Source organism: Callorhinchus milii, unplaced genomic scaffold (genome assembly GCF_018977255.1).
Source record: "Callorhinchus milii isolate IMCB2004 unplaced genomic scaffold, IMCB_Cmil_1.0 Scaffold4, whole genome shotgun sequence".
In the NCBI taxonomy this organism is placed as follows: domain Eukaryota; kingdom Metazoa; phylum Chordata; class Chondrichthyes; order Chimaeriformes; family Callorhinchidae; genus Callorhinchus; species Callorhinchus milii.
Genome location: NW_024704745.1, coordinates 76,898,624 through 76,925,543, shown reverse-complemented (window position 1 = coordinate 76,925,543; position 26,920 = coordinate 76,898,624). Strand labels below are relative to the sequence as shown.

Genomic DNA, 26,920 nt, shown 5'->3' with positions numbered 1-26,920 from the left:
CTCCCTCCCTCTTTCAAGGTTCATCTCAAGACCTACTGCTTTGACTCTGCCTTTGGTGATCTTTCCCCTCTCCACCCCCCTTGGCTGCCACCCCAGCTTGGATGCCAAGCCAGGATTGTTAAGTGTCTTGGGATGTCCTCCTGATGTGAATGGCGCTGTCTAATTGGAAATTTATATTGTATTGTATTCAACTGCAGAAATAAACATCCGAAAGCATTTTACTAGTCTATTCCCCCAACTAGTAACGTACCAGAAAATCCTACTTGTTTAACTCACCGTTCAGCACTTGCAATTCCTTCCTATAGTTATCCAGAAACATCTCCTTGTTTTCCGGAAGCATCCACCTGCCCGTTAGGTTCTCACCAATTTTACTGGCATGACTCAAAGTGCGGAGTAGACTGGTCTTAGTGTGAGCTGTAAGTAGGAACAAATCAGTCGTTATACTGTCTCTGTCTCTGTAACATGTCCAAGGATCTCAAAGAATCAAGAAATTTTGAGCCTCTGAGACCATCTATGTTCTGAGCTTTTGAAGCAAACTAATGAAAAATATACTGATCCTTTTGTGTTTATTGTACAACACAATACAACGCAATGTAATTTACATTCATGTAGAAACTTTCGTGTGGGGAGGACATGTCAACAATAACAGCAACAACTTGCATTTATATAGCGCCCTTCAATGCTGTTGAATCTGAAAGAGCTTCACACAGGTAACTGGGGCCTTAGATTTGGGGGAGAAGGGATGGGCAGAGCTGAAGAGAGGGAGGGGAGGGGATAAAGATAAGGGGAAACACAATCAACTAGGTAGGACTTTAGGCAGGCTTTACAAATGGGGAGGGAGAGGGCAAGGCAAAGGACTCCGGGAAGGAGTTCCAGAGAACAGGGTCAGAATGGCTGAAAGCTTGCCCTCCGATGGTGGGACAGATACAGCGGGGGACATGAAGTAGGTCAGTTTCGCTGAGCAGAGAGCTGGGTCAGTAAGGGAGTTCGCAGAAATGTGGGGGGGGGGTGGGGTTAGGTCCAGATCACGGCGGGACTGAAAATAGGATAAGAATTTGTGAAACGTTAAATATTTCCATCCTAATAATAATATTTTTTTAAAAAGTAAAAATTACTAAAACTACGTTTTTCGTTTATGCAATTAACTATATAGGAACTGGACACTTTCAATGTAAAGTCACAGAGAGAACATATTTTGTTCATTCATTATGTTTCGAACAAATAGTCAAAATTTATAAAAAAATGCTCGCATTTGATGTAACATCTTCTCACGTCATCAAACATCGCAAGTGCTTCACGGGATATTGTGTAAAGTGTGACTGTGTGTATATTGGGTGAATGTGATAGCCAATTTGCACACAGCAATGTCTCATAAACAGTCATGATCAATTTTATTTGGGGAGTAGTTGCTGGAACACAGTGAGATATTCCTTTATCTCTTCAAATAGTGCCATGGGATCTTTAACATCCACCCAGACAGGCAGACGGGACCTTGGTTTAACATCTCAATGCAGCACAGATGTTCCGATCAACCTTTATAAATTTACATAAATAAAAATTCTAAATGGGATTCTTATTAAGAAACCCTTGGAAAAAGCCATGAGCTGAGAGTCTGAATACTTGTACGACTACTAATAATAATAATCCTTGCGTTTGATATAGCGCTTGTCACGTCTTCTGGACTTCTCGAAGCGCTTCACAGAATAGACTTTAAAGTGAATTCACTGTATATTGTGTGGGTAAAGTGTGGCAGCTAATTGCACACAGCAGTGCCCCTCAAACAGTCGTGGATTGAATGACCAAATTATTTTTAAGAGCTTATTACCCCTGGAAAAGCGATCCGCCAATTGACTAACAACCGGGTTCCTGATTATTGCTCAGTAAACAGAGGCGTGCGGAGTAAGGAAACTTGCTCAACATTTCTCCCAGCCCGGGAATAAAACCCAGGTCCTCTCACGTGTGAAGTGAGTGATCTAACCACTAAGTTTCAGGACTCCACAAGTGGGAAGTAAAGGAAGTCTGGAGAACACGGATGTAAAAAGGTAGAGTTTCCTTTTTAAATTAAACCTTTCTTTCCATTGTTAAAACCGCTGTGCAAGTTTTGTTTTCCGAGAGCGAGCCACACCCTCCTACAGACACAAACACAACAAAGCAGTGAGTCTGCTGATCATAGAGCTACTGTTGAGTCCTGTAGCTCAGTGGTTAGAGCACTCGCCTCGCAAGCGAGAGGACCTGGGTTCGATTCCTGGGCATAGCAAACTGTTGGGCAACTTTCCTTACTCCGTACGCCTCTGTTTACCGAGCAGTAAGTGGGAACCCAGTTGTTAGTCGATTGGCGGATCGCTTTTCCATGAGTAACAATCCCTTTAAAATATCAATCAATAAATCAATCAATCAATCAATAAATAAAGACTGTTGGTGAACACTGCTGCCCCACAAAATATACAGTCAGTTCACTTTACAGTAAAGTCTGTCAAGTGGTTTAAGACATCTCGAAGACGTGATAAGGTGCTATATCAAATGCAAATGCAAGGATTATTGATCACTGATAATTAACATTCCCAATTTTAGGGCTAAAGTCCCAGAGCAAGTTATCATGGACACAAACACAACAAAACACTGAGTCTGCTGAGCACACGGCTCGCTTCCCTTACCTGCATACAGTGCTTTCTTTCTCTGGAGCTGCTTTGAGTTTTTGGCGTCGTTCAGACTGTATGTGTGGGACCTGTCCCTATGGTTCCTGTGGGTGGCTGAGATCCAATCCAGAGCTGACCTGGGTCTCATGTGGACATTGTTATCTAAAGCTTTGACCTGAGCTCTGGAGGCACTCTGAGCGCGTGGCTGGCAACTGGTCAGAACTTCGCCAGCCCCACTGTAGACATGGAAACAAGAGAAAATAAAGACGATTATATCTATAAATCATTGTGGAGCCAACATGGAATTTATGAGCCATTGAAGTGGCATTTTTGTTAGCTAAGTATTAATAACAATGACAATAATCCTTGCCTTTAATATAGCAGCTTATCACATTGTCGAGATGCTTCTTCTGTAAAGGTTAGATTGTGTATTTGTTGACGAAATTGGCAGCCAATTTACACACAATAATATCCCATGAGCAGCCAAGTGAGCGGCCAATTTTATCTCAGGGATTGTTGGCCGGGACACAGGGGAAACTCACCACTCTTTGCGAGTATGGCACAGGACATATAACATCTCAACCAAATCATGGCACCTCTCGCAATGCAGCACATCCCCCAGTACAGTATCAGAGCATCAGCCTGGGTGAGTTCAAAGTCCCAACATGGGGCTCGAACCCACAAACTGCTGACTCACAGGTGACAGTGTTACCAATTAACCTTTTAATAGTTTTGTGAGTGTTGATGAAGACTAACATGAACGTCATAATAATAATAATTATTGCATTTGATATAGTGCCTCATCCCATCATCAGGCATCTAAAAGCACTTCACAAAATATACTGTAGTGAAATAAATGGATGTTTTGTGGGCGAAACGCAGCAGCCGATTGCGCACAGCAGTTTAATAATAATAATAATAATGTTCCCCAATAGGTGTATGACTGTAAAAACCAGAGCTTAGGAAATACACGAACCTGTTCCTTGCTTCCTTGCCTTTGCTGCTGTGGTACCAGTCTAGCAGCACACATTCTGCATGAAGTTTCTCAACTCTCTCCAAATCATTCCTCCCTTGTTCCATTTCGCTTCTCAAAAGACCGATGTCTTCGCTCTGATTAATGGAAAAAGGATGCAATTGATGAAAGGAAATGGAAGCTTAATTACTTCTGAAAGAAAATATCACAGCTTCACTGTGGCAGGAGGAGGAGATGCTGGAGATTTTAAACTAAAAAAGACTTAATGAAGTGCCACAAGTTACAATTAAAGTCTAAACTGCGATAATTTCTTATTAATTCCATTAATGAAGAATCCAAGTGATTAACAGACTTCCTTCTCCTCCGTGTATCTGTGCTTGTGAATGATAATTATTGTATTTAGCAATTTCTACACCCATTTATTAAGATATAAGGAAAACAATAGCAGCAATGTAAGTGCCCCCACTGGGTGTTTGACGCTGGGTTTGTTTATACCCAACACACTACAGCATTTATATAGCGCCCTTCATGGCAGGTAGTGCCTGTATCGATGTAGTATCACTACTGACTGATGCTCAAGTTATAATAATCCTTGCACTTGACATATCCTTATCCCATCATCAAAACTTCTGTGGTGTGATTTTACTGTGAAGTGTAGTGTAGTGACTGTGCATTTGAAGACAGACAATTTTGCATAGTGTCTCTCAAAGAGCCATAAAGTGACTGACCAATTTTATCTGAAGGATTGTTGGTCAGGACACTGGAGAAACTCCCTTATCTTTTTGAATAGTGCCATGGGACCTTTAAAGTCCATCTGAACAGGCAGATGGGGATTCAGTTCAATGTCTGCTCCAAAGGGCAGCACCTCCTGTAATGCAACACCCCCCCAGTACTGACTGGAGTAACAGCCTAGACCTTGAGGTCAATGTCTCATCGTGGGGTGTGAACTCACAACTTTATGACATGAGAGGTGAGAGTGCTACCAGCTGAACCAGGCTGATACAAGTAGCAAGACCTGGATACTTGTGAGCCATTTAACAGATTGAATTGTTTGTCCGTTCACTGTACTTGCACAGGGCTCAATTGGCCAAATGGTTCACTTATCTAAACAGCAGCCACACACATCAGTCGCCTTGTGTTTGATTCTATCCGTACAATGGTTTGTTCCCGCACCGGAGATTTCTTACCACAAACGGCGGAATATCACTGGACTCGCTCACGTCACTGTTGTAGGAATGGAAGCGTCCACGTGTCTTCTTGGAGAGCTCATACAGAAACCTGTTGGCCTCCGCATCCTCGCAGTTAAAGGCGATGGTGTGAATTGGGACCAGTTGGATGAGCTGCACCTGAGCAAAAATGCTGTTTGGAGGCTGTTTTGGATGATATACACAACATTATTAAGAAGAAGAATCCTTGCATTAGGTATAGCGCCTTATCACATCTTCGAGACGTCTCAAAGCGCTCCACGGGATATACCGTAAAATGAATTCACTGTATATTTTGTGGGTGAAATTAACCCTTAATTGCAATGCTACTCTAACGGATCACAAGAAACTTGGAGCAAAAGTGTTAGAATAAGAGGAGAATTTTCAATCTTATGATTATAATAATAATAATCCTTGCATTTGATATAGCGCTTTTCACGTCTTCTCGACATCTCAAAGCGCTTCACAGAATATGCTGTAAAGTGAATTGACTGTATATTTGTGAGCGAAACGCGGCAGCCAATTACACACAGCAGTGTCCCACAGACAGTCATGGATTGAAAATGACCAATTTATTATTGTTTTGTTTTGGAGGGATTATTATTAGGTGTGTGGAGTAAGGAAAGTTGCCCAAGGTTTCGCCCTGCCTGGAATTGAGCCCAGGTGTCTCGCTTGCAAAGCAAGTGCTCTAACTACTGAGCTACAGCACTTCACGATTTCAAACAGATAAGACACAACCATTATTGTAACCAATGCGCCAGTCTCCGGAGGTCAAATATCAATAAGCTACGGAAGATAATGAGTGGAGTCCTGTAGCTCAGTGGTTAGAGCACTCACCTCGCAAGTGAGTGTCCCGGCAGGGCGAAACCTTGGGCAAGTTTCCTTACTCCACACGCCTGATAATATTCCCTCCAGAAAAAAAATAAAATAAATTGGTCACTTCAATCCATGACTATTTGTTGGACACTGCTGTGCGCAATTGGCTGCCGTGTTTCGCCCACAAATATACAGTCAATTTACTTTACAGTATATTCTGTGAAGCGCTTTGAGATGTCTCGAAGACATGAAAAGTGCTATATCAAATACAAGGATTATTAATATTATAATATAATAATCCATGTATTTGATATACGCCTTATCATGTCATTGTAACATCCCAAAGCGCTTTACAGGATTTCACCGCAAACTATACTGACTGTATTCCAGGCAACTGCAGGAGCCAATTTTTCACACTAGAAAGTGCCACAAATAGTTGTGAGTGATCAATTTTAATTGGAGGATTGTTGGTCAGGACACCTGACCTGACCAACTCGCTTCTCTTTTCGAATAGTGTCACAGGATCTTTAACATCCACCTGAACAGCCAAAAAGGACCTCAGTTTAACATTGCATCCAAAGAACAGCACCTCTAACAATACAGCGTTCGCCCAGCACTGCATTGAAGAGTCATCACAGACTATTCCCAATGTGGGACTTGAACCATCAACCTTCTGACTGAGAGGCGAGAATGCTACCAATTGAGCCCGGTTGATACACCGAGTTTGTAACAGTGTCATATTTCTTACATATAGCACTGTACCTGATCAGGTCTTCCATCAGTCAGGAGGTAGATAGCTTGAGTATCAGCGTCAGCAAGGGCTAGGCGTATGGCTCCCAGTGTGTTTGTTGATCCCCCGACCTACAAAGCAAAGCATCTACCTTAACCCAAACTCCTCAGAATTATGCAGACAATTTATGGTTAACCTGTAGTTGTGGAGTCCTGTAACACGTTGGTTAGAGCACTCGCCTCAAAGCAAGAGGACCTGGGTTCCATTCCTGGGTGGGGTGAAACTGAGGCAAGTTTCCTTATTCCACACGCCTCTGTTTACCTAGCAGTAAGTAGGAACCCGGTTGTTAGGTGGTTGTTAAGTGCTCTGGGATGCTCTCCTACATGAGGAGCGCTATATAAATGCAAGTTGTGGTTGTTAATCAATTGGCGGACCGCTTCCGGGGTAATAGTAATAATTTGGTCACTCAATCCACGACTGTTTGCGAGACACTGCTGTGCGCAATTGGCTGCCACTTCACAACACAGTCGACTATTGTATTCCTATCAAAAAGAATTCAAATCTTTTACCTGAAGTCGTTTAACCCAGGCCCAGGCATTTTCCAGGTTGTTTTCATTGACTTCTGCCAACTTGTCCTGCCAAGACATAGCTCTGGAGCCAAACCTCACAAAGTTGAATTTGATCTTGTGTCTCAGCTGTTCCTGGATCAAGTAAATATTGCTTTAAGTACAAGATATAATACATAATATCAAGTGAATTCATATCACCTTAAGTGTAGAAATATATGTCATAGAATCCTACAGCTCAAAAGGCAGCCATTCAGTCCATCGTGCCTTTGCCGGTTCTTTGAAAGAGTTATGCAACTTATCTTACTCTTCCGCTCTTTCTGCATAGTTTATATTGATTTGTATAGTTCTCTTCACACAAGGTAGTATTCAACGCTGACATAGTTTGATGCCGTGCTGGGGAGACAGGGGAGGTGACTGTAGGCACGGTTGAAATAGAAATAAATTCAGGTGTAATTTGAAGAGGGCAAAGAGGGGGTGAGGCAGAGGGATTGAGATAGGGAGATGCAGAGGTTCAGAGCATAGTGGCTGAAAGCACAGCTGCCAATGGTGGAGCGGAGGGATCGAGGGATGTAATAGAAAAATAAGAGTTAAGAAAATATCAATTTTGCACAGTGACAAACCTGCATGAGTTGAAATATCTTTTCCTTAACCAACTGCAGCTTATCGATCATGGACTGAGAGATGTCAATCAGGATATAGATCTCATCTTCAATCACAGTCCCAAACAGTTCTCTGCTTCCTTGCTGCAGCCAGTCAATTCTGTGACAATAAAAGCAAGGAAATATTTCAGCATGTTTGACTGCAACCTTATGAATCAGAATAAATTCCAGTATCTGATGCAGTCTTCAAACTGTGCTTTTCACAGCAAATCGATCACTGAGTCCTGAAAAGCACAGTACCTGCCAAAAACAGCATAAGACAGCAATTTATCATAACATTGCTTGCATTTGATATAGCACCTTAACACATCTTCAAGACTTATCAAAGCACTTCACAGACTATACTGTAAAATGAATTGACTATATATTTTGTGGGCGAAACACTGCAGCCAATTGTGCACAGTAGTGTCCCACAAACAGCCATGGATTGAGTGACCGAAATTACAACAACAAAAACATGACATTTGTAAAGCACCTTTCATGTTGGGAGGATGTCCCAAGGCACTGGACAGACAGAGTTACGGACCCGGCTGGGGGTCGGGGTGGGAGAGGGTGGAGGGAAGGGGGTGAAGCAGGGAGATCGAAAGCACAGTCGAAGAGGAGGGTCTTGAGATAGGTCTTGAAGGTGGCGAGAGAGGGGGCGAGACAGAAGGACTGTGGGATGGAGTTCCAGAGGGTGGGGGCAGAGTGACAGAAGGCCCACCCACCAATAGTGAGGTGAGCGAGGTGGGGGACGTGAAGCAGGCTGGAGCCCACTGAGCAGAGGGAGCAAACAGGATGGTAAGGGGTTAGGAGGTCGCAGAGGTAGGGTGAGCAAGACCATGAAATTATTACTTATTTACTTCTTTTGAAGCGATTATTACCCCTGGAAAGCGATCCGCTAATCGACTAATAACCAGGTTCACACGTACTGCTAGGTAATCAGAGGTGTGTAGTGTAAGGAAACTTATGTAATGTTTCGCCCAGGGAATGGAACCCAGGTTCTCTCACTTGTGAGGCTAGTTTTTAACCAACACTCTACAGGGCTCCATATGGCATAGAATTGTTGATCTGGTTAAGTCAACTAGCCTTCCAGCCAATTTATTGTGTTAAGTTGATTCTTGGTATGGTCCTGCCTCACGATTGTCATTCACTGACCTCCCGTCCCTCAAATCTTTGTGCATCTTTCAAAAACAACTGCGTTGGGTTTCAATCTTACCTCCTACGCATCTGGTCCAGGGCAATCTTCATTCTTTGCTGGTACTGCTTGCATTTCTCAGGTGTAATGTACACGTGCACAATAGAACCATCTTTCCACTGAGTATGGGCAAACCGGTCACAGTACTTGGCGTTGACCAGTTTCATGTTGGTTTCCTGTTAATAGGCGAGATTTTACAATAAATCTATAATCAAGGCATCATCTGAGTAGTGAGGTCAATTTGTCCATCTTCTGTTCCCAATAGAAAGACTTAGAAGAAGGTGTCAGCCTGGTTTAGTTGGTAGCACCCTCTTCTCTGTCATCGCCTCGGGACAATCTCCTGATGTGAAAGGCGCTGTACAAATGTAATTTGCCGTTGTTATTGTTGTTTCTGAGTCAAATGGTTTTGGGTGCCCTCAAATGTGCCCTCGCATCGAGACTTTGAAGCTCATAGACGAGCACTGAGTGCACCGTTGGCATTTTTATAAATATTCAGAGAAATGTTTTCAAAGCTTAATTTTGTGTAATCTGAAGAAAATGTCCTGGCCGTGTACGGATAAATATAAGAAGGATAAGAAGCAGAATCCTTGCAATTGATATAGTGCCTTATCACATCGGCGAGACGTCTCAAAGCACTTCACACAATTTTACCGTGAAGTGTAGTGTCTGTTTATTTTGTAATCAATTCCATTAAACATCGCAATTTATCCTTCAACAGTGTTTTATTAGGATCACTAGGGGCTGCTGTAGATATAGTTATCACAAATGTGGAAATTGTTGAAATACACGATTGATTCTGTGTGACTTGCAACACTTAACACACAATATTTTATGAAAAAGAAATGCTTTTCGCATTTACAATTAATATATTTCAGCCTCTACCACACCCCCAGCTTGAGCTTCCAGTCAAGTGTGTGAAGCGTTTTCACAGGGGGAAAAAAAATCTGTACGTTGAGTTGAGGGAAGGTTAATTTAACATCAATATTTATCCATCACTGACAAATAATGATCTGAGTTTCTGGTCATTAGTTCTAAACATTCTAAATTGTGCATTAATTGACTGCTGTGTAAGTATACCTACAATAATTCACAGTAAATCCTCACCGATGTGTTAAGGTGCCGTAATTATTAGTGTTATTGGTAGACTTTTAATAAAATTGACTTACTGCGTCGGTCTGAATGTTCTCATTAGCCGGTTTCCCTTTCACGTCCACCACAGCATCAGTGTGGCGAAAGGCACAGTCTGCCAGGGCGTCGGACCAGGTTAGTTTGCGGACTTTCAATCCATACTTTTCAAGCCATTTCTTGGAACTTATATAGTCCTCTGTTTTGGGCCGTGGCATTGGCTTATCGACTGTAACTGTTTTAACACAGAAAAGGCAAGTAAATAAAGAAAAGGGCACAGAGTTTAAAGGAAGAATACATTTTTAAAAATCATACATCATCCTTAATCATCATTACCAATATAATATTAATAATAAAATTAATAATCCTTGCATTTGAAATAGTGCCGTTATATCAATGAGACCAGTCAAAGTACTTCACAGCATATATTGTAAAGTGTAATTTATGGGCAAAAATGTAGCAGTCAATTGCACACAGCAGTGCCCCAAAAACAGTTGCGACCAAATTATTATTATTATTATTTTGAGAGAGATTATTACCTTAATACCCCAATTCCTACTTACTGCTAGGGAAACAGGCATGTGGAGTAAGGAAAGTTGCCTAAGGTCACCAGGGAATCAAAATTGTGTCCTCTGGCTTGCAAGGCGAGTACTCTAACCACTACACTACAGAACTCCACCAAGCTCCAATGCCTCCTACTAGCCCAGACAACTTTAAGACCTTTGCCCCATCTTCAATTCCTTAAATGATCCCACCCCATCCTACCCTACCTATGCAAGCCACTGATACCCTGATACATGCCTTCATTACATCAAGGCTCGACTATGCAAACTCACTGATTGTCGGCCTCCCCAAATCCTTCCTCCACAGGCTGCAGATCATCCAGAACTCTGCAGCCCGCGTCCTCTCCCGCACTAGGCTCCTTTACCCTATCACCCCCATCCTTGCCCAACTCCACTGGCTTCCCATCACACAGAGGATACAGTCCAAGATCCTGGTCCTCACCTTCAAAGCCCTCAACAGTCTTGCTCCCCCCTACCTCTCCAACCTCCAAAACCCCTACCACCCAGGGTGCTCCCTCCGCTCAGTGGGCTCCAGCCTGCTTCATAACCCTGCCTTGCTCGCCCCACTATCAGTGGGCGGGCCTTCCACCACTCTGCGCCCACCCTCTGGAACTCCATCCTGCAGTCCCTCCGCCTCGTCCCCTTCCTCGCCAACTTCAAGACCCACCTCAAGACCCTCCTCTTCGACCGTGTTTTCGATCTCCCTACTTCCCCCTCTGCCCGCCACCCTCCCCCACCCTGACCATCAGCTCGGGGCGGTATCTCTGTCTATCCAGTGCCTTGGGATGTCCTCCCGGCGTGAAAGGCACTATACAAATGTCATTTTGTTGTGGTTGTTGTTGCTATCTTCTCCAGCCCTACGTTACTGCCCTTGCCCTCCACTCTTCCAGCTCCAATCTATTGTTCATTCCCCAGTCCCTCAGCTCCACCATTCATGGCCAAACCTTCATTCACCCTGGCCCTGTCCTCTGGAACGTTTTTTCCAAAAGACTTCCCCTTGTGGAATAACTCACTCCCTCTTGCCTCCAAAAATCTCCTGAAAACATATTTCTTCAATTGCGTCCTTGGTCATCCTTTAAATCCTATTTTTCTGCTCATTGCCTACTATGATATCTGTCAAGCAATCTTGGATGAGTGTGAGGATCCTGAAATCGATCGGTTCTGCAAATATGTACTTCTGAGTCCATTTAACCAAATATCTATCATTGCGCTGTTCACTCATGCATTCTAGATGAAAAAGAAACATTTTTATATGCGGGGCGAGGATTCTCTGCCAAGGAACACAAAGCAACCGATTCTGATTAACACCATGGGATTACAACCTCTCGTTTTATTTAAGAGTCAGACACGCAGTGTCTGCACAAAATGGGAACAAGTGTCGTGATCCAGCAATGACACCGTAGGCTCTCTGAACTAAGTGCACGTCAGCCTTTGTTTCTTTACCCATTCATTTCTATTTTACCTACGCAGTCACTGCACTTTGCAGCGTGTCCTGTGAAGCGCTTTGAGATGTCTTTCCAATGTATGTTACTCAATCTTTAACTTTAAATTAACCTCCATGGCCGATTGTGGGACGCTGCTGTGCGTAATTGGCTACCGCAATTCGCCCACAAAATACACAGTCAATTAGCTTGACAGTTATATTCTGTGAAGATCTTGGAGACATCTCAACAACATGATAAGGTGCTATATCAAAAGCAAGGTTCATCCAATCACCCCTGTTCTTGCCCGGATTCACTGGCTCCTCATCCCTCAGAGAATCAAGAACAAAGCCCTCGTTCTTACCTTCAAGGCCCTCCACAGTCTTGCTCCCCACTACCTCTCTGACCTCATAACCCCATATCAGCCCGTCCACTCCCTCACTCAATGGACACATCGGGCTCCTTCAGGTCCCCAGCACTTCCCGCCCCATGTTCATTCATTCATTCATTTCCTGAATGTGGCCGGGCATTCAGCTTCTCTGCTCCCACAGTCTGAAACTCTAACCCGCAACCCCTCCACCTCACCCCCTCTCATGTCTCCTTCAGGTCCCATCTAAAGACCTTCCTCTTCGACCATGCCTTTGGTCACCCTCCCACCCCCAATGCCCCCCTGCCCTCCATGCCTCCTGACCCCATCTCCCAGCTCGGGTCCAAAAAAGCCCTGACTGTCCAGTGCCCTGGGACGTCTTTCCGATGTGAAGGGCGCTATACAAGTGTAATTTGTTGTTGCTGTTTATTATTATATCTAATGTAAGGATGATATTATTATTGTTATTCATTCCACGCTTGCGTTAAGGTCTGCGTGGGGCACTGTTTTTAAATTTAATAGTTGTTACTGTAGTACGTGACCCACCCAAATTGTTCTGTTCTTCAGACGACTGGAAATTCTGTGGGTGCGAATGTATGTTCGCCTACAATATATACAGTCACTACACTTCACAGTAAATCACGTGAAGCGCTTTGAGACGTCCTTCTGACGTGAAAGAAGCTGTGTCAAATATTTGATGGGTTGTGGGTGGGTGGGGAAGGTAACAATTAATGAAGGACGTGGAGTGTGTTTAACGAGTAAGTGGGTAAAGGAAGAGGAACAAAGCAACCACTGGGGTAAAGGAGCAGCAATGGCCAAAGGTGCAACAAATGTGGATCCAGGAGTTTCTCCCAGTGTCCTGACCAACAAATCCCCTAAATAAAATAGGTCACTCTCTCCATGGCCGTTTGTGGGACAAACTGGCTGCCGCGTTTCACCCACAAAATACACAATATATTCTGTGAAGCGCTTTGAGATACCTCGAAGACTTGATAAGGTGCTACATCAAATGCAAGGATTAGCTTTATTATTAAAATTGTCTCTTTGTGATAATGCTTCGTAATGTTGCAAACGAGGCCTTCAAAACCCTGTGCGTTTACTCTGTGCAACTGTAAGAAGTAAATGACCGAAGCGTGTTCGGTACCTGCGTGACGTGTAGGTTGAGGGACTTCCATGATCAGAGTCTGCACCTCAGTCAGCGTGTTTCTGGCTTCTTCGATCTCACACCAGATCAGAAACACATCTTCTCTGACTCCGGCCCCTGATGAGGGAGAGGGAACAAAAATTCCCTGTGAGTTGCATTTATTAGATTAATGTCGAATTATACTCCCTGCTGAGCTCCCCAGTTTCACCATCCACAAGCTCGAACGTACACAAAATTCCCCTTCTCACATCCTCACCCGAACTAAACCCCACCCCGTCACCACCTCGCCGGGTTTTACCGACTCCCTGTCTATGAAAGGATTGATTTCAATTTACTCGCCCTCACCCACAAATCCCTTCATGCCCCGGCACCTCCCTTCCCTGTGACCCTCTCGTACATCACTCCACTCCTCGCCCCCTTTTCTCAGCGGACACAAGGCTGCTGCATGTGCCCTCCGCGCCACCATCAGTGGCCGTACCTTCAGTCATGCTGACCCTCACCTCTGGAACGTGCTGTCTCAATCCCTCTATATTTCTGTATATTTCTTTCAATCCCTCTTCTTAAGAATTACCTCTTCGGCTGCGCCCATAATCATCTCCCCTACCCTCACCACGCTCTCCTTTGCTCAATGTCCAACCCTGCCATTGTGCAGAATCACTTCATCACTTACGGGTTCAAGCCACGTCACATAACAACAACAACAAATTAGATTTGTGGAACAAAGGATACATTTGGTGGACAAATGATACCTACATGCAAACCACGTAATGCCTGAGTTAGAAGGCACAATTGCAGTCTCTTGTTAATCCCCTGGAATACTGACCTGGGGGCAAACCTCCTATAAGCTTCCTGTGGGTATGTGGAGCTGGGCTGTCGACCTTGTTCGAGTCATTGATGGAAATGGTTCCCTCTTCATTATATTCGTTCATTAAAGCAAACGCATGAAATCTGGAAAGAAACATTAAGGATGATCAACAACAACAACAAATTACATTTGTATAGCACCTCTCAGGTCGGGAGGATATCTCAAGGCGCTGGACAATCAGGGAATTGGACCCGAGCTGGGGGTTTGGATCAGGAGGGGCGGAGGGCAGGGGTAGGAGGGTGACCAAAGGTGTGGTCGAAGAGGAGTCTTGAGACGTACCTTGAAGCAGACAAGGGAGTGAGCAAAGCGAAGGGCCTGTGGGATGGAGTTCCAAAGGATGGGGGCAGAGAGACTGAAGGCCTGGTCGCTGATGCAACAAAAGTGAAAAACAAATCCACCCCAAGAAAATGTTAGAATAACTGCAGCATCAAGGATGGCAAGGTGTCACTTGTGTCTGAGTCAGAAGGTGATGGATACAAGCCACAAGTCAGGACTTTCAACTCACAGTCTAGGCTGAAACTCCAAATACAGTGCTGGGAGTGTGCTACATTGTTGGAGATGGGCTGAAACCAGCAGTTCCATGCTACGATTCGCCCACAAAATATACAGTAAATTCACTTTACAGTATATCCTGTGAAGCACTTTGAGATGTATTGAAGACGTGATAAGGCACTATATCAATGCAAGGATTATTATTACTATTATTATGATGGGATAATGTACGCTGGGACAGTTGATGTACGGCGATGCCAAATTATCTTTTCCCTTCCCAACTTTTCTTATGTTCTTCAAACAAAGACTAGAGATTGGACCAGGATCCATTGTGCTCAGTCCTCTTGGCAACTTACCTTCCTGCAGTCAAGTGAGCTAATTCTTTCAGAAACTGAATTGTCGTTTCTTTTTTTGCATTGAACGACACTGTATGGACTGGGCAAGGACTGTCTGCCAGCTTCTGATGCAAAATCTCCCTCATTCCAGCAGGACCATCCCCGGTAGCGAAGAAGTACACTGCTTCGATCTGCAACACCAGAAACATTCAACAATATTAAATAGGAGAAGGAACCTCACTTGCTCACATCTATAATAATAATCCTTGCATTTGATATAGCGCTTTTCACGTCTTCTAGACGTCTCAAAGCGCTTCACAGAATATACTGTAAAGCGAATTGACTTTATATTTGTGGGCAAAACGCGGCAGCCAATTGCGCACAGCAGTGTCCCACAAATAGTCATGGATTGAAGTGACCAATTTATTATTGTTTTGTTTTTTTCTTGAGGGATTATTATCAGGTGTATAGAGTAAGAAAACTTACCCAAGGTTTTGCCCTGCCAGGAATCGAACCGAGGTCTCTCGCTTGCGAGGCGAGTGCTCTAACCACTGAGCTACAGGGTATCTTGTGTGATACATTCTCAAACTATTTGTTTAGTTCCCTTCCCTTTTCAGCACCTATAGCGAAATCAGACCCAACTCGTATACTCTCTGTGGTGTGATGGAAATGTTTGTGTTTATTTTGTATTCTTGAAGAGTTTCTTCCTCTACCTCTTTGTTATAGTGATGTGAACCCAAAGCTCTGGTCAGATGTGAGAGGGAGAAAAAGCAAGCAATAATGACCCCTGAAGACATTTTGACATCAACCTTGTTAACTCCTTTCCTCTGCTTGGTGTAACAGCACATCTTGCAGATAGAGGCACACTGTGTTCCTACCATGTTCTTATTCATCATCAAGCTGCTGTTTAAATGATTCTCGGTGTCCTGGCATCAACCAAAATAATCCTTTCCAGTTGTGTATTACTTTCTGTGAAAATTAACCAATTCCTGGTTTGCCGATTCCTACAGGATGCTGAGTTTTTGGAAACACCAATCGTTTGGCATCTTGGGTTAAAGTGTCTAATTCTCAAAGCAACTTCACCCGCATTATCAGACTATATAGAGGTTCTCACTGTTAATATCAGACTATATTCTCTTCTCACCCTGACCATCTGACCATTTCGACGTCCTCCTGACGTGAAAGGCGCTTTATAAATGGAATCTTGTTGTTGTTGTTGTTGTATATAGAGGTTCTCACGGTTAATATCAGACTATATAGAGGTGCTCACTGTTAATATCAGACTATATAGAGGTGCTCACTGTTAATATCAGACTATATAGAGGTGCTCACTGTTAATATCAGACTATATAGAGGTTCTCACTGTTAATATCAGACTATATAATGGTTCTCACTGTTAATATCAGACTATATAGAGGTTCTCACTATTAATATCAGACTATATAGAGGTTATCACTGTTAATATCAGACTATATAGAGGTGTCACTGTTAATATCAGACTATGTAGAGGTGCTCACTGTTAATATCAGGCTATATAGAGGTGCTCACTGTTAATATCAGACTATATAGAGGTGTCACTGTTAATATCAGACTATATAGATGTGTCTCACTGTTAATATCAGACTATCTCACTGTGGAGTCCTGCAGCTCAGTGGTTAGAGCACTCGTTTTGCAAGTGAGAGACCTGAGTTCAATCCCAGGCAGAGGGCGAAACCTTGGGCAAGTTTCCTTACTCCACACAGAGCCTAATAATAATCCCTCCAAAACCAAAAACAATAATAAATTGGTCATTTTCAATCTACGACTGTTTGTGGGACATTGTTGTGCGCAATTGGCTGCCGCGTTCGCCCACAAATATACAGTCAATTCACTTTACAGTGTGTTCTGTGAAGCGCTTTGGGACGTCCTCCCAACGTGAAAAGCGCTATATCAAATGCAAGGATTATTATTATTATTATTATAAACCTGTGAGTATTGGAAGCCAAACGACCAGCAGGTGACCATCCTCCTTAGGGGGAGGTTTGCGAGATCTCCTTGGAGCTGAATTGGCTCCAAGGTGACATGTTTGGTAACAGAATGTCGGAATCGAGCCAACCCTCTATGGTAGTCTCAGTAGTCCAGCTCCTGAGCCAGGTGGGTATTCCAGGGCAGTAATGATGACACAGCCAGCCTGGGTCAGTCAATATGGGCAGAGATATTTCCTACTCAATTACTGTTAGACCTACAAACTAAAGCCCTAATACATAATAATAATCCTTGTATTTGATATCGTACCTTTCACATTGGGAGAATGTCTCAAAGAGCTTCACAGAATTTACTGTAACATGTAATCACTGTGTAACTTGTGGGCGAATGTGGCAACCAATTTGCACACAGTATTGACCCACATGCAGCCATGAAGTGAATGAACAATTTTTATTTTAATCTGGGAGATTGTTGGCCAGGACACCGCGAGGAAGCTCCTTCTCTTTTTTCGAATAGTGCCATGGGATCGATCTTTATCGTCTACCTGAACAGGTAGACTGGATCTCATTTTGCCATCTCACCCGAAGGATGGCACCTCCAACAATGCAGAGCACTCCCAGCACTGCATTAGAGCGTCAGTCTAGATTGCGAGTAAAGTCTTTAGGACAGAAATGATAATGAATATATGGCCAAAGTCTAATAGATCATCAATTACATTGTTGCCTTTTATATTTTGCTGATTTAGCAAGAGGATAATACATTAAACTGAAATACAACAGTTATATTTTTACTCCAGCGCCCGCACTGTCACGTCTGGTGTCCCCCAGAGCTCTGTCCTTGGCCCTCTCTTTAATATCTCTATGCTCCCCCTTGGTGACATCATCCGCAGACATGGGGCCAACTTCCACATCTATGCGAATCTCACCCAACTCTATCTTTCTGCCTCCACCTTCAACTCCAGGACCACTGCTGTCCTGACAGACTGTCTGTCGGACATCAAGTCCTGGATGAGGGCAAACTTCCTACAGTTGAATGAACAAGACTGAGGCCCTCCTGATTGGCTCACACCAGCGCCTCAGCACCTCAGGCTCTGGCACCATCAACCTCCATGGTTGCACACTTCAACTCACCAGCCAGTCAGGAACCTGGGGGTCTTGTTCGACCCTCAACTGTCTTTTCTCCCCCACATTCAAGCCATGACCCGCTCTGCCTTCCCATCACCTCCGTAACATCACCCGACTCCGCCACTGCCTAACCCCTCAGGCCACTGAAACTCTCGTTCATGCCTTCATCACCTCCAGGCTCGACTATGCAAACGCCCTGCTTGTGGGCCTTCCCAACTCCTCCCTCCACAGCTGCAGATAATCCAGAACTCTGCAGCCCGTGTCCTCTCCCGCACCAAACTCCATGATTCTATCTCCCCCATTCTCACTCGACTCCACTGACTCTGTATTCTTCAGAGGATCCAGTTCAAGATTCTGGTCTTACATACAAAGCCCTCCATGGCCTCACCCTACCTCTGCGACCTCCTAACCCCCTACCAACCCGCTTCCTCCGCTCAGCCGCCTCTGACCCCCTCTTTAGCCTCCTTCAAGTCCCACTTCAAGACCCTCCTCTTTGACCATGCCATCAGCCACCCCCCTCCCTCCCCTCCCTTCTCCCCCCCTGACCCCAGCTCGGGTCTGAAATGCTGTACTCTGTCCAGCGCCTTGGGACGTCCTCTCGATGTGAAAGGCGCTATACAAATGTAATCTTGTTGTTTTACAGACTTGGCTTCCAATGTTGGTCAGTACCACTTAGGATGTAAAAATGAACCAGAAACTCAACAAGACTCACTGTTTGGTCACTCATTGCTTGTACCACAGCCTCGACTGGACTGGTCTCGGTTGTAGCCGCCGTGTAGCAAAGATTCCAGATCCATTCAGTCGCAGACTCTATAGTCTGTGCGGTGACAGGAACAGCTTTCTCTTGCCACATCGCCATGTCCTGAGCTGCCCTGCGGATTGTTAGCAACACAGGTTAGTCACCGGACCACCGAGGGTTTGGTCTGGATCAGCATGTTCAGATAATAATAATAATAATCCTTGCATTTGATATGGCACCTTATCATGTTTTTGAGATGTCTCAAAGCGCTTCACAGAAGTAATGTGACTGTATATTTTGTGGGCCATACGTAGCAGCCAATTGCTCACTGCAGTGTCCCACAAACAGTCGTGATCTTTTTTTTAAGTTATTATTACGCTCGGAAAGCGATCCGTCAATCACTAACAACGGGGTTCCTACTTACTGCTCAGAAACAGAGGCGACATGTAGAGTAAGGAAACTTGCCTAAGATTTTGCCCTGCCCGGGAATCGAACCCAGGCCCTCTCGCTTGCGAGGCGAGTGCTCTAATCACTAAGCTATAGAACTTCACAATGTCCAGAAGCATCCCAAGGCAAAGCAAAATTTCACTCAGGTCGCTTATTATGTAGGCAGACAGAACACAGGATCGATTTAAGAGTCTTATCCAAACAGTCGCTCAAAGAGTGCAACGGGATCTTTAACGTCTTTAACACGAATGGGTGGATGGGATCTTGGTTCGACGTCTCATTCGCCAAATAATAAAACTGACCTTATCTCACCTAATGAGGTTACACTTTGAGATGAGCGACACCTGTTCCCGGAGAACGGTGCAGAGAGCATCACAGCAGAGGTGAAACATTGTCTGCGACATAGGGGCGAAGTCTATGACAATGGCGATGCAACGTTCCTGTATGACACCAAACAGTTGATGGCTCCCACTTGTCAACCACTCCAGCCGCTGTCTGTAGAGCCTTATTGCTCTGCTCAGGGAGTCAGCAAACTGCTGGAGCTGCTCCTTGCTGGCGGTCAGCTAGGAAAGTGCAAACAACACAACAAAATTACAACAACTTGCATTTATACAGCGCCCTTCACACGGGGTAGTGGCTTGGAGCACTTAACAGTGGAGGTTGACACCGAGCTGAATGGAGAGGAGAGGTGACCTCTCATGGTCTAAGAGGAAGATCTTCAGGTGAGATCGGAAGATGGACAAGGCACAATTTCGGGGCAAAGCATGGCCACAGAGAGGGGAACAGAGGGATGAGGGACACCAGATTAGAAATGTACCCATCCTGTGCTTTCTGCTAAAACTAAGGAAATAATTTGGGCAATATGGCGTTATTGATAGGGCGCCTTATCATGTGTAAATATCTCCAAGCATTCACTTCTATAGGCTTTTATAGGCGAACATGGTAATCACAGCGATGTCCCAGAAACATTGAGTGACTTTAATGGCACTGACTTTTCGAATAATGGCACTGGATCTTTAATGTCCATCCGACTAGGCAGAGGTGACCTGAGTTTAATGTCTCATCCAAATGGACAGCACCTCCAACAATGCAGCAGATCCCTTGCACTGCACTGGAGTGTCAGCCTAGATAGACTACGTGGGTTCAAAGCCCTGATGTGGGGCTTAAACCCACCCGCAACCTTCTGACTCTAATATCCCTTTCACCTTTGCTCCTCTTGTCATAGTCCAAACTTCCGAAAATAAAAAATAATCTCTGAATTTGATACAGCGCCTTATCGCGACAGCAAAATATGTCAAAGTGCTTCCCAAGATTTACTGCAAGGTCTAGTGGCTGTGTATTCAAGTACAGTACTTACATTGTAAATTCTTCCATCTTTTCTCACGTATTGTTGAAACAAACCTTCACCATAACAGGATGATATAGGTTTCCGTAGTCCATAAACATAATCTATAATGTAACAGGCTTATTGGTTACTTGCTGAAAACGTTTAACTAATTCTGTGTAACAGTAACAACACAGGGAGGAGTCAAAATCCAACTATTCCTAAATACGTACTTCGTTCTTTATGCATCGTGCAATACAATAAAAATTTACCTTTATATAGATAGCGTTTTTCACATCAGGAGAATGCCCCCAAATTTTTAACAGTCCTGGCTTGGGAACCCGAGCTGGGGTGGGAGCCGAGGGGAGTAGGGAGAGGAAAGATGACCCAAATTATGGTCAAAGAGGTAGGTCTCGAGACGGACCTTGAAAAAGGGAAACAGCGAGCCAGAGGGAATCTGGGATGGAGCTCCAGAGAACAGGGCAGAAAAGGAAGCACTGTTGAATCGTTAAGATATGTTTTGAAGTGCAGCGCTCTGAGACGCTGTCTTGTGTGAAGGCCTATATAAATGCAAGTTGTTGTTGATGAAATCACATACACCCTTCCCCCCCTCTTTTGATTAACAGTAGCCTCCAAACCCAGCCAAAAAGCCCGGGGTACTGGCATCTTGGATATCTATTCAGTGCGATCATTTTGAGTCAGAGATCTTTTCCTAGCATATTCAGCCTTTCGCTGCAAATTCACTCACAGATTAACAAATCCATTTTATGTTCACAACAACATTGACCTTGATCTTAGATATGTCCTTGTCCTTGTATCGTATCAAAGCGCTTCACAGCATACACTGTAAAGTGCAGTGACTGTCTATTTTGTGGGTGAATATCGATTTGAACAGCAGATGGGGCCTCGGTTTTAACAAACGGTGAGATGAATTAACTCAAGGCACCCACTTCACCTGAATCTCTCCTGTGACCCTGCGATGAAGCTTACCTTCTTTGTGCTTAAAGCCAATGTGTGACAGGATCTGAGACAGGGTCAGCTTGTTTCTCTTCAGTCCGTGAAGCTGAAGCCATTTCGGTGAAGAAATCAGAGTCCGCACGTCCGGCTCAAAATGTGAATTCTTCTCGTCCATTTCTTTCCTTCTGGCTGGCCTGTGGTTATGATTGACTTGTGGATATTTGGAATCGTGCTCAGCAGCCTGTTTCGATTCATCTCTTTGCTTCAAATCAAACGTAACCTCTGCCATCACAGACACATACATAGATTTACATCGACTGTACAGCATGGAAACAGGAAACAGCTATCTCAAATATTATTATTATCATTAATTGTGGAGTCCGGTAGCTTAGTGGTTAGAGCACTCGCCTCGCAAATGAGACAACCTGGGTTCAATTCCCGGGCAGGGCGATGCATTAGGCAAGTTTCCTTACTCCACACGCCTCTTTTTGCCTAGCAGTAAATAGGAACCCAGTTGTTAATTGCGGATCGCTTTTCCGGGATAATAAACCCCTGAAAATAATAATAATAATTTAGTCACTCAATCCATGATTGTTTGTGAGACACTGTTGTGTGCAATTGGCTGCCGTGTTTCACCCACAAAAATATACAGTCAACTCACTGTACAATATATTCTGTGAAGCCCTTTGAGACGTCTCGAAGACATGTTAAAGTGCTATGTCAAATGCAAGGATTATTATTATTATTGAAGTGTCAGGCCTGGACGAGAATTAAGGACCATTTTTGCAACGGTCTAAAGTTTGTGTCTTATGCAAACACTGCAATGATCATTTCAAATAGCCGTACACTTGTAAGTTCTGGATCAGCTATCTGTCTTGTTCTGTGTATAAGGCCCAATGCTGAAATTATAGCCTTTGGGTGCAGTCATTTTAATGGAGGCCTTTAATCGAGCAGTTCAAATGTCACCTATTTACAGCGCGACGGAACACGTCTGTGCATTAGAACGCAAACCTTTTTGACCATATAGTTGCCACCCATACTCCAATGCCCTCCTCGCTACCCACAAACTTCAACTGATTCAGAACTCCGCCGCCTATATTCTCACCCACATTAAACACCATACCCCCACCACATCAGTCCTCGCCAGGCTCCACTGGCTCCCTCTCCCAGAACGGATCAATTTCATGATCCTCTCACACTCGTCTGCAAATCCCTTCAGGCCCTGGCACCTCCCTATCTTTCTGATCTGCTTTCTCCCCACTCCACCACCCGCTGCTTCCGCTCGGCTGGCTCTGGCTCCCTGCTTGTCCCCTCCGCTCCATCATTGGTGGCCACACATTCAGACGCTATGTCCCGAAGCTTTGGAACTCTCTCCCTCAATCCTCCGCCTTGCCCCCTCCCTCCCTTCTTTCAGATCACAACTGAAGACCATCCTCTTTGACTATGCCTACCGTCTCCCCCTCCTTCCCCCCGGCTCAGCATCGGGCTCCGCCATTGTTAAGCACTCTGAGAAGCTGCCCCACCTCGCAGGAGCCATAAAACTGCAAGTTATTGTGGTTGTTGTTGTTGTTAAGAATATAATAAGAATCCTTGCATTGGATATGGCTTCTTATCACGCTCTCAAGACGTCGCTCAAAGCGCTTCACAGGATTTGCTGAAAAGTGTAGTGGATGTATTGTGGAAGGCGGCGCAGGCAACAATCCTGTGCAGGAAGTGACAACCATGGCAACTTTACGACCTGGAAGTCAGCCATGTTTGAAGTGGAAAAGATCACATGTTATTCATTTACTTAACAGACAATGGTCCAAACATTGGTCCAACACACAGTTGGAAAAGTACTCAATAACTAAAGAAGCTTACTTTCACTCCAAGCTTGTGCTTTCCAGAGCTCTCCATTCATCCTGAAAAGAGTGATTCATTTTGCATCAATTTGTACAGAAAATGCATTGCGTGGAAAATCAACTAACAGAATGATTTTAATACTCTAGAATTATTACATGAGCATAATGTAGTGGGGATCTTTTAAGACAGCTACACCAGCAAGCTCCTCTTTGTTAATTTAATAATAATCCTTGCATTTGGTATAGTGCCTTATCACGTCTTCAAGGCGTCTCAAAGCCCTTCACAGAATATACCGTAAAGTGATTTGACTATATTTTGTGGGCAAAACGTGGCAGCCAATTGCGCAAGTCAGTGTCCCACAAACAGTTGTGGATTTAGTGACTAATTTTTTAAAAAAGATATTATTACCACCGGAAAAGTGATCCACCGCTTGACTAAAAACAGGTTCTTATTTACTGCTTGGTAAACAGAGGCATGTGGTGTAAGGAAACCTGCCTAAGGTTTTGGCCTCCCCGGGAATCGAAACCAGGTCCTCTCGCTTGCGAGGCGAGTGCTCTAACCAATACACTACAGGACTCAACAACAACAACAACAAAATGACATTTATAGAGTGCCTTTCACGTCGGGAGGACGACCCAAAGCGCTGAACAGTCAGGTGTCGGGGTCCGAGCATGGGGGTGGTGTAGGGGTGAGGGAAGGCAGAGAGGTGGGAGGGAGACCAAAGGCACGGTCAAAGAGAAGGGTCTTGAGACCGACCTTGAAGGAGGCAAGGGAGGAAGCGAGGCGAAGGGACTGTGGGATGGAGTTCCAGAGTGTGGGGGCAGAGAGGCTGAAAGCCCGGCCACCGATGGTAGGGCGGGTCGGGCGGGAGACATGGAGCAGACCGGAGCCCGATGAATGGAGGGAGTGGGCAGTTTGGTAGGGAGTCAGCAGGTCAGAGAGGTAGGAGGAGACAAAGCCATGGATGGCCTTAAAGGTGAGGACGAGGATCCTGAGTTCGATCCTCTGGGGGATGGGGAACCAGTGGAGTCGGGTGAGGGTGGGAGTGATGGGGTCGCAGAGCCTGGTGCGTGAGAGTACACGGGCTGCAGAGGTTTGGATGATCTGCAGCTTGTGAGGGGAAGAGTTGGGAAGGCCGATGAGGAGGGAGTTCCCGTAATCGAGCCTTGAGGTGACGAATGCGTGGGTGACGGTTTCGGCAGTCTGAGGGGTGAGGCAGTGGCGGAGTCTGGCAATGTTGCGGAGGTGGTGGTAGGCAGTGCCGGTCATGGCGCGGATGTGGGGGAGAAAGGACAGTTCAGGGTCAAACAAGATACCCAGGTTCCTGACTGGCTTAGTGAGGTTGAGTGTGCAGCCGTGGAGGCTGATGCTGACAGCGCCCGAGGTGCGGAAGGGCTGGCGTGAGCCAATCAGGAGGGCCTCGGTGTTGCTGACTCTGAGTCGGAGAAAGTTGGCCCTCATCCAGGACTTGATGTCGGACAGGCAGTCGGTCAGGACGCCAGTAGTCCTGGAGTTCAGGGTGGAAGCATTAGGTAGAGTTGGGTGTCATCTGCATACATGTGGAAATTTACCCCATATCTGTGGATGATGTCAACAAGGGGGAGCGTGTAGACTCATGTAGGGGAACTCCACAGTAACTTTGCAACCCAGAACCAAAAGAAAACTTTTAATGCTTACAATATATTCGTCACTAAGCTGTGAGCTCAAAGCCCCTGATCTGAGTCTTGATCAACTTCCCCACCCAAGAAGTGAGAGTGTAGCTGTTAATCATAAACCAGTACACACAAAACAGCAACTCGAGAAAAGGAAAGGGAGCATAGAATTACAACAGCAACTTGCATTTATATAGCGCCCTTTATGTGGGGCGTAGTGCCTGGGATCGCTAACAATTAGAACCCAACAGTCAAAAATAATAATATGGAGTCCTGTAACTCAGTGGTTAGAGCACTCGCTTTGCAAGCGAGAGACCTGAGTTCGATTCCAGGCAGAGGGCGAAACCTTGGGCAAGTTTCCTTACTCCACACAGAGCCTAATAATAATCCCTCCAAAACAAAAATAAATTGGTCACTTCAATCCACGACTGTCTGTGGGACATTGCTGTGCGCAATTGGCTGCCGCGTTCGCCCACAAATGTACAGGCAATTCACTTTACAGTGCGTCCTGTGAAGCGCTTTGGGAAGTCCTCCCGACGTGAAAAGCGCTATACCAAATGCAAGGATTATTATTATTATTGTTATTAAAAATGCATCCGATATGCAAACAAATGCTTTGCCGAAGGACACAAAACTGGCTTCCTGGGCAACAATCCCCTCAGGTAAAATCATTTGTTTGCTTCATAATAATGCAAGCGAAATGGCCTGTTTGTGGCGCGTTGCTGTGCGCAAATTGGCTGCCACGTTCGGCCACAAAAACACAGGAGTCGCCACACCTCGCGGTGGGCGCCGCGGAGCGCCTTGAGAGGGGGTCCGCCCAGCCTGGCAAGGCTCGGTAGCAAGCGCAAGCTTTATGGTTGATCTATTATGAGTGCTGCGGCTGGATCATGGTGCTTGTAGTTGAAGCCAGCGGACAATGATTCAGAGCTCCTCACCTCCACCGGGGAGAGAGGGACAAACTCGCGCCAGGCCGCACGCATTGATGTGCACGTTTGCCAGGGATTACGTTGTGCGCGACATGCGGGGGATCACTATCACAGGGGAGGGAATCAAAGAGTGTCTCTTACCTTGCAGCTTGCAATGGAGGTGCACCCCCTGCATCTCACTGTTTACCTTGACGACGTCCGTTGCTAGGCACGAGCCAATCGGCTGTGCGGACGGCCGGCTGTCAATCACCCACCCGGAAGCTCCAGGCACAGCTGATCCCATCCACGGCCACAGTGAGGGGAGTACAGTCCAGGCCCAGGGACGTGCATTAATTCTGCCATTAATTCGTTCTGCTGTGCAAAAAAATGACTCAAGCACGTTCCTATATGCGTTCTTATGTGATTTTTTTGTTTGTTTGTTTGTTTCGGTCGGCTCTCTGTGGTTAGAGTTTTCATTCGAGTCGGTTTTAAGGTGAATTGCAACACTCACCCTTAACCCCTCTGCCTTCTTCGGGTCGTTCCTGAAGACCCCCGCCACTGTCAAGCCACCCTGCGTGAGGGGCGCTGCATAAAATGCCAGTTGTCGTTGTGATTACGCTCTACACGTTGAAACAAAGACATTCGTTGACCTCGCCGTGTTAATCAGTTTTTGGTCAACCAGGTGTCTGACACACACAGTGCATAAGTGTTTTCAAACAAAACTGAGAATTCCATGTATCCCACCTATACACGGCAATACACGTGGAGTCCTGTAGCTCAGTAGTTAGAGCACTCGCTTTGCAAGCGAGACACCTGATTTCAATTCCAGGCAGAGGGCGAAACCTTGGCCAAGTTTCCTTACTCCACACAGAGCCTAATAATAATCCC

General features: G+C 45.1%; 1 protein-coding gene across 1 annotated transcript in view; it reads right to left on the bottom strand.

Annotated features, from left to right (window-relative positions):
- The window catches only part of LOC103177226 (von Willebrand factor A domain-containing protein 3B), a 53,327-nt gene extending 26,747 nt beyond the window's left edge, over window positions 1-26,580 (bottom strand). Inside the window, exons 1-18 of the mRNA XM_042334596.1 lie at window positions 26,544-26,580; window positions 26,195-26,404; window positions 21,667-21,915; window positions 20,710-20,801; window positions 19,665-19,915; window positions 18,879-19,038; window positions 15,099-15,268; window positions 14,209-14,333; window positions 13,386-13,502; window positions 9,932-10,119; window positions 8,787-8,941; window positions 7,550-7,688; window positions 6,930-7,061; window positions 6,393-6,491; window positions 4,797-4,979; window positions 3,613-3,746; window positions 2,655-2,872; window positions 277-414 (exon numbers count right to left, since the gene is read on the bottom strand). Coding sequence (XP_042190530.1) covers window positions 277-414; window positions 2,655-2,872; window positions 3,613-3,746; window positions 4,797-4,979; window positions 6,393-6,491; window positions 6,930-7,061; window positions 7,550-7,688; window positions 8,787-8,941; window positions 9,932-10,119; window positions 13,386-13,502; window positions 14,209-14,333; window positions 15,099-15,268; window positions 18,879-19,038; window positions 19,665-19,915; window positions 20,710-20,801; window positions 21,667-21,915; window positions 26,195-26,336 — 2,692 coding nt within the window. The 5' untranslated portion in view covers window positions 26,337-26,404; window positions 26,544-26,580. The remainder of the gene's footprint in view (window positions 1-276; window positions 415-2,654; window positions 2,873-3,612; window positions 3,747-4,796; window positions 4,980-6,392; window positions 6,492-6,929; window positions 7,062-7,549; window positions 7,689-8,786; window positions 8,942-9,931; window positions 10,120-13,385; window positions 13,503-14,208; window positions 14,334-15,098; window positions 15,269-18,878; window positions 19,039-19,664; window positions 19,916-20,709; window positions 20,802-21,666; window positions 21,916-26,194; window positions 26,405-26,543) is intronic.
- Between the last annotated feature and the right edge of the window lie 340 nt (window positions 26,581-26,920).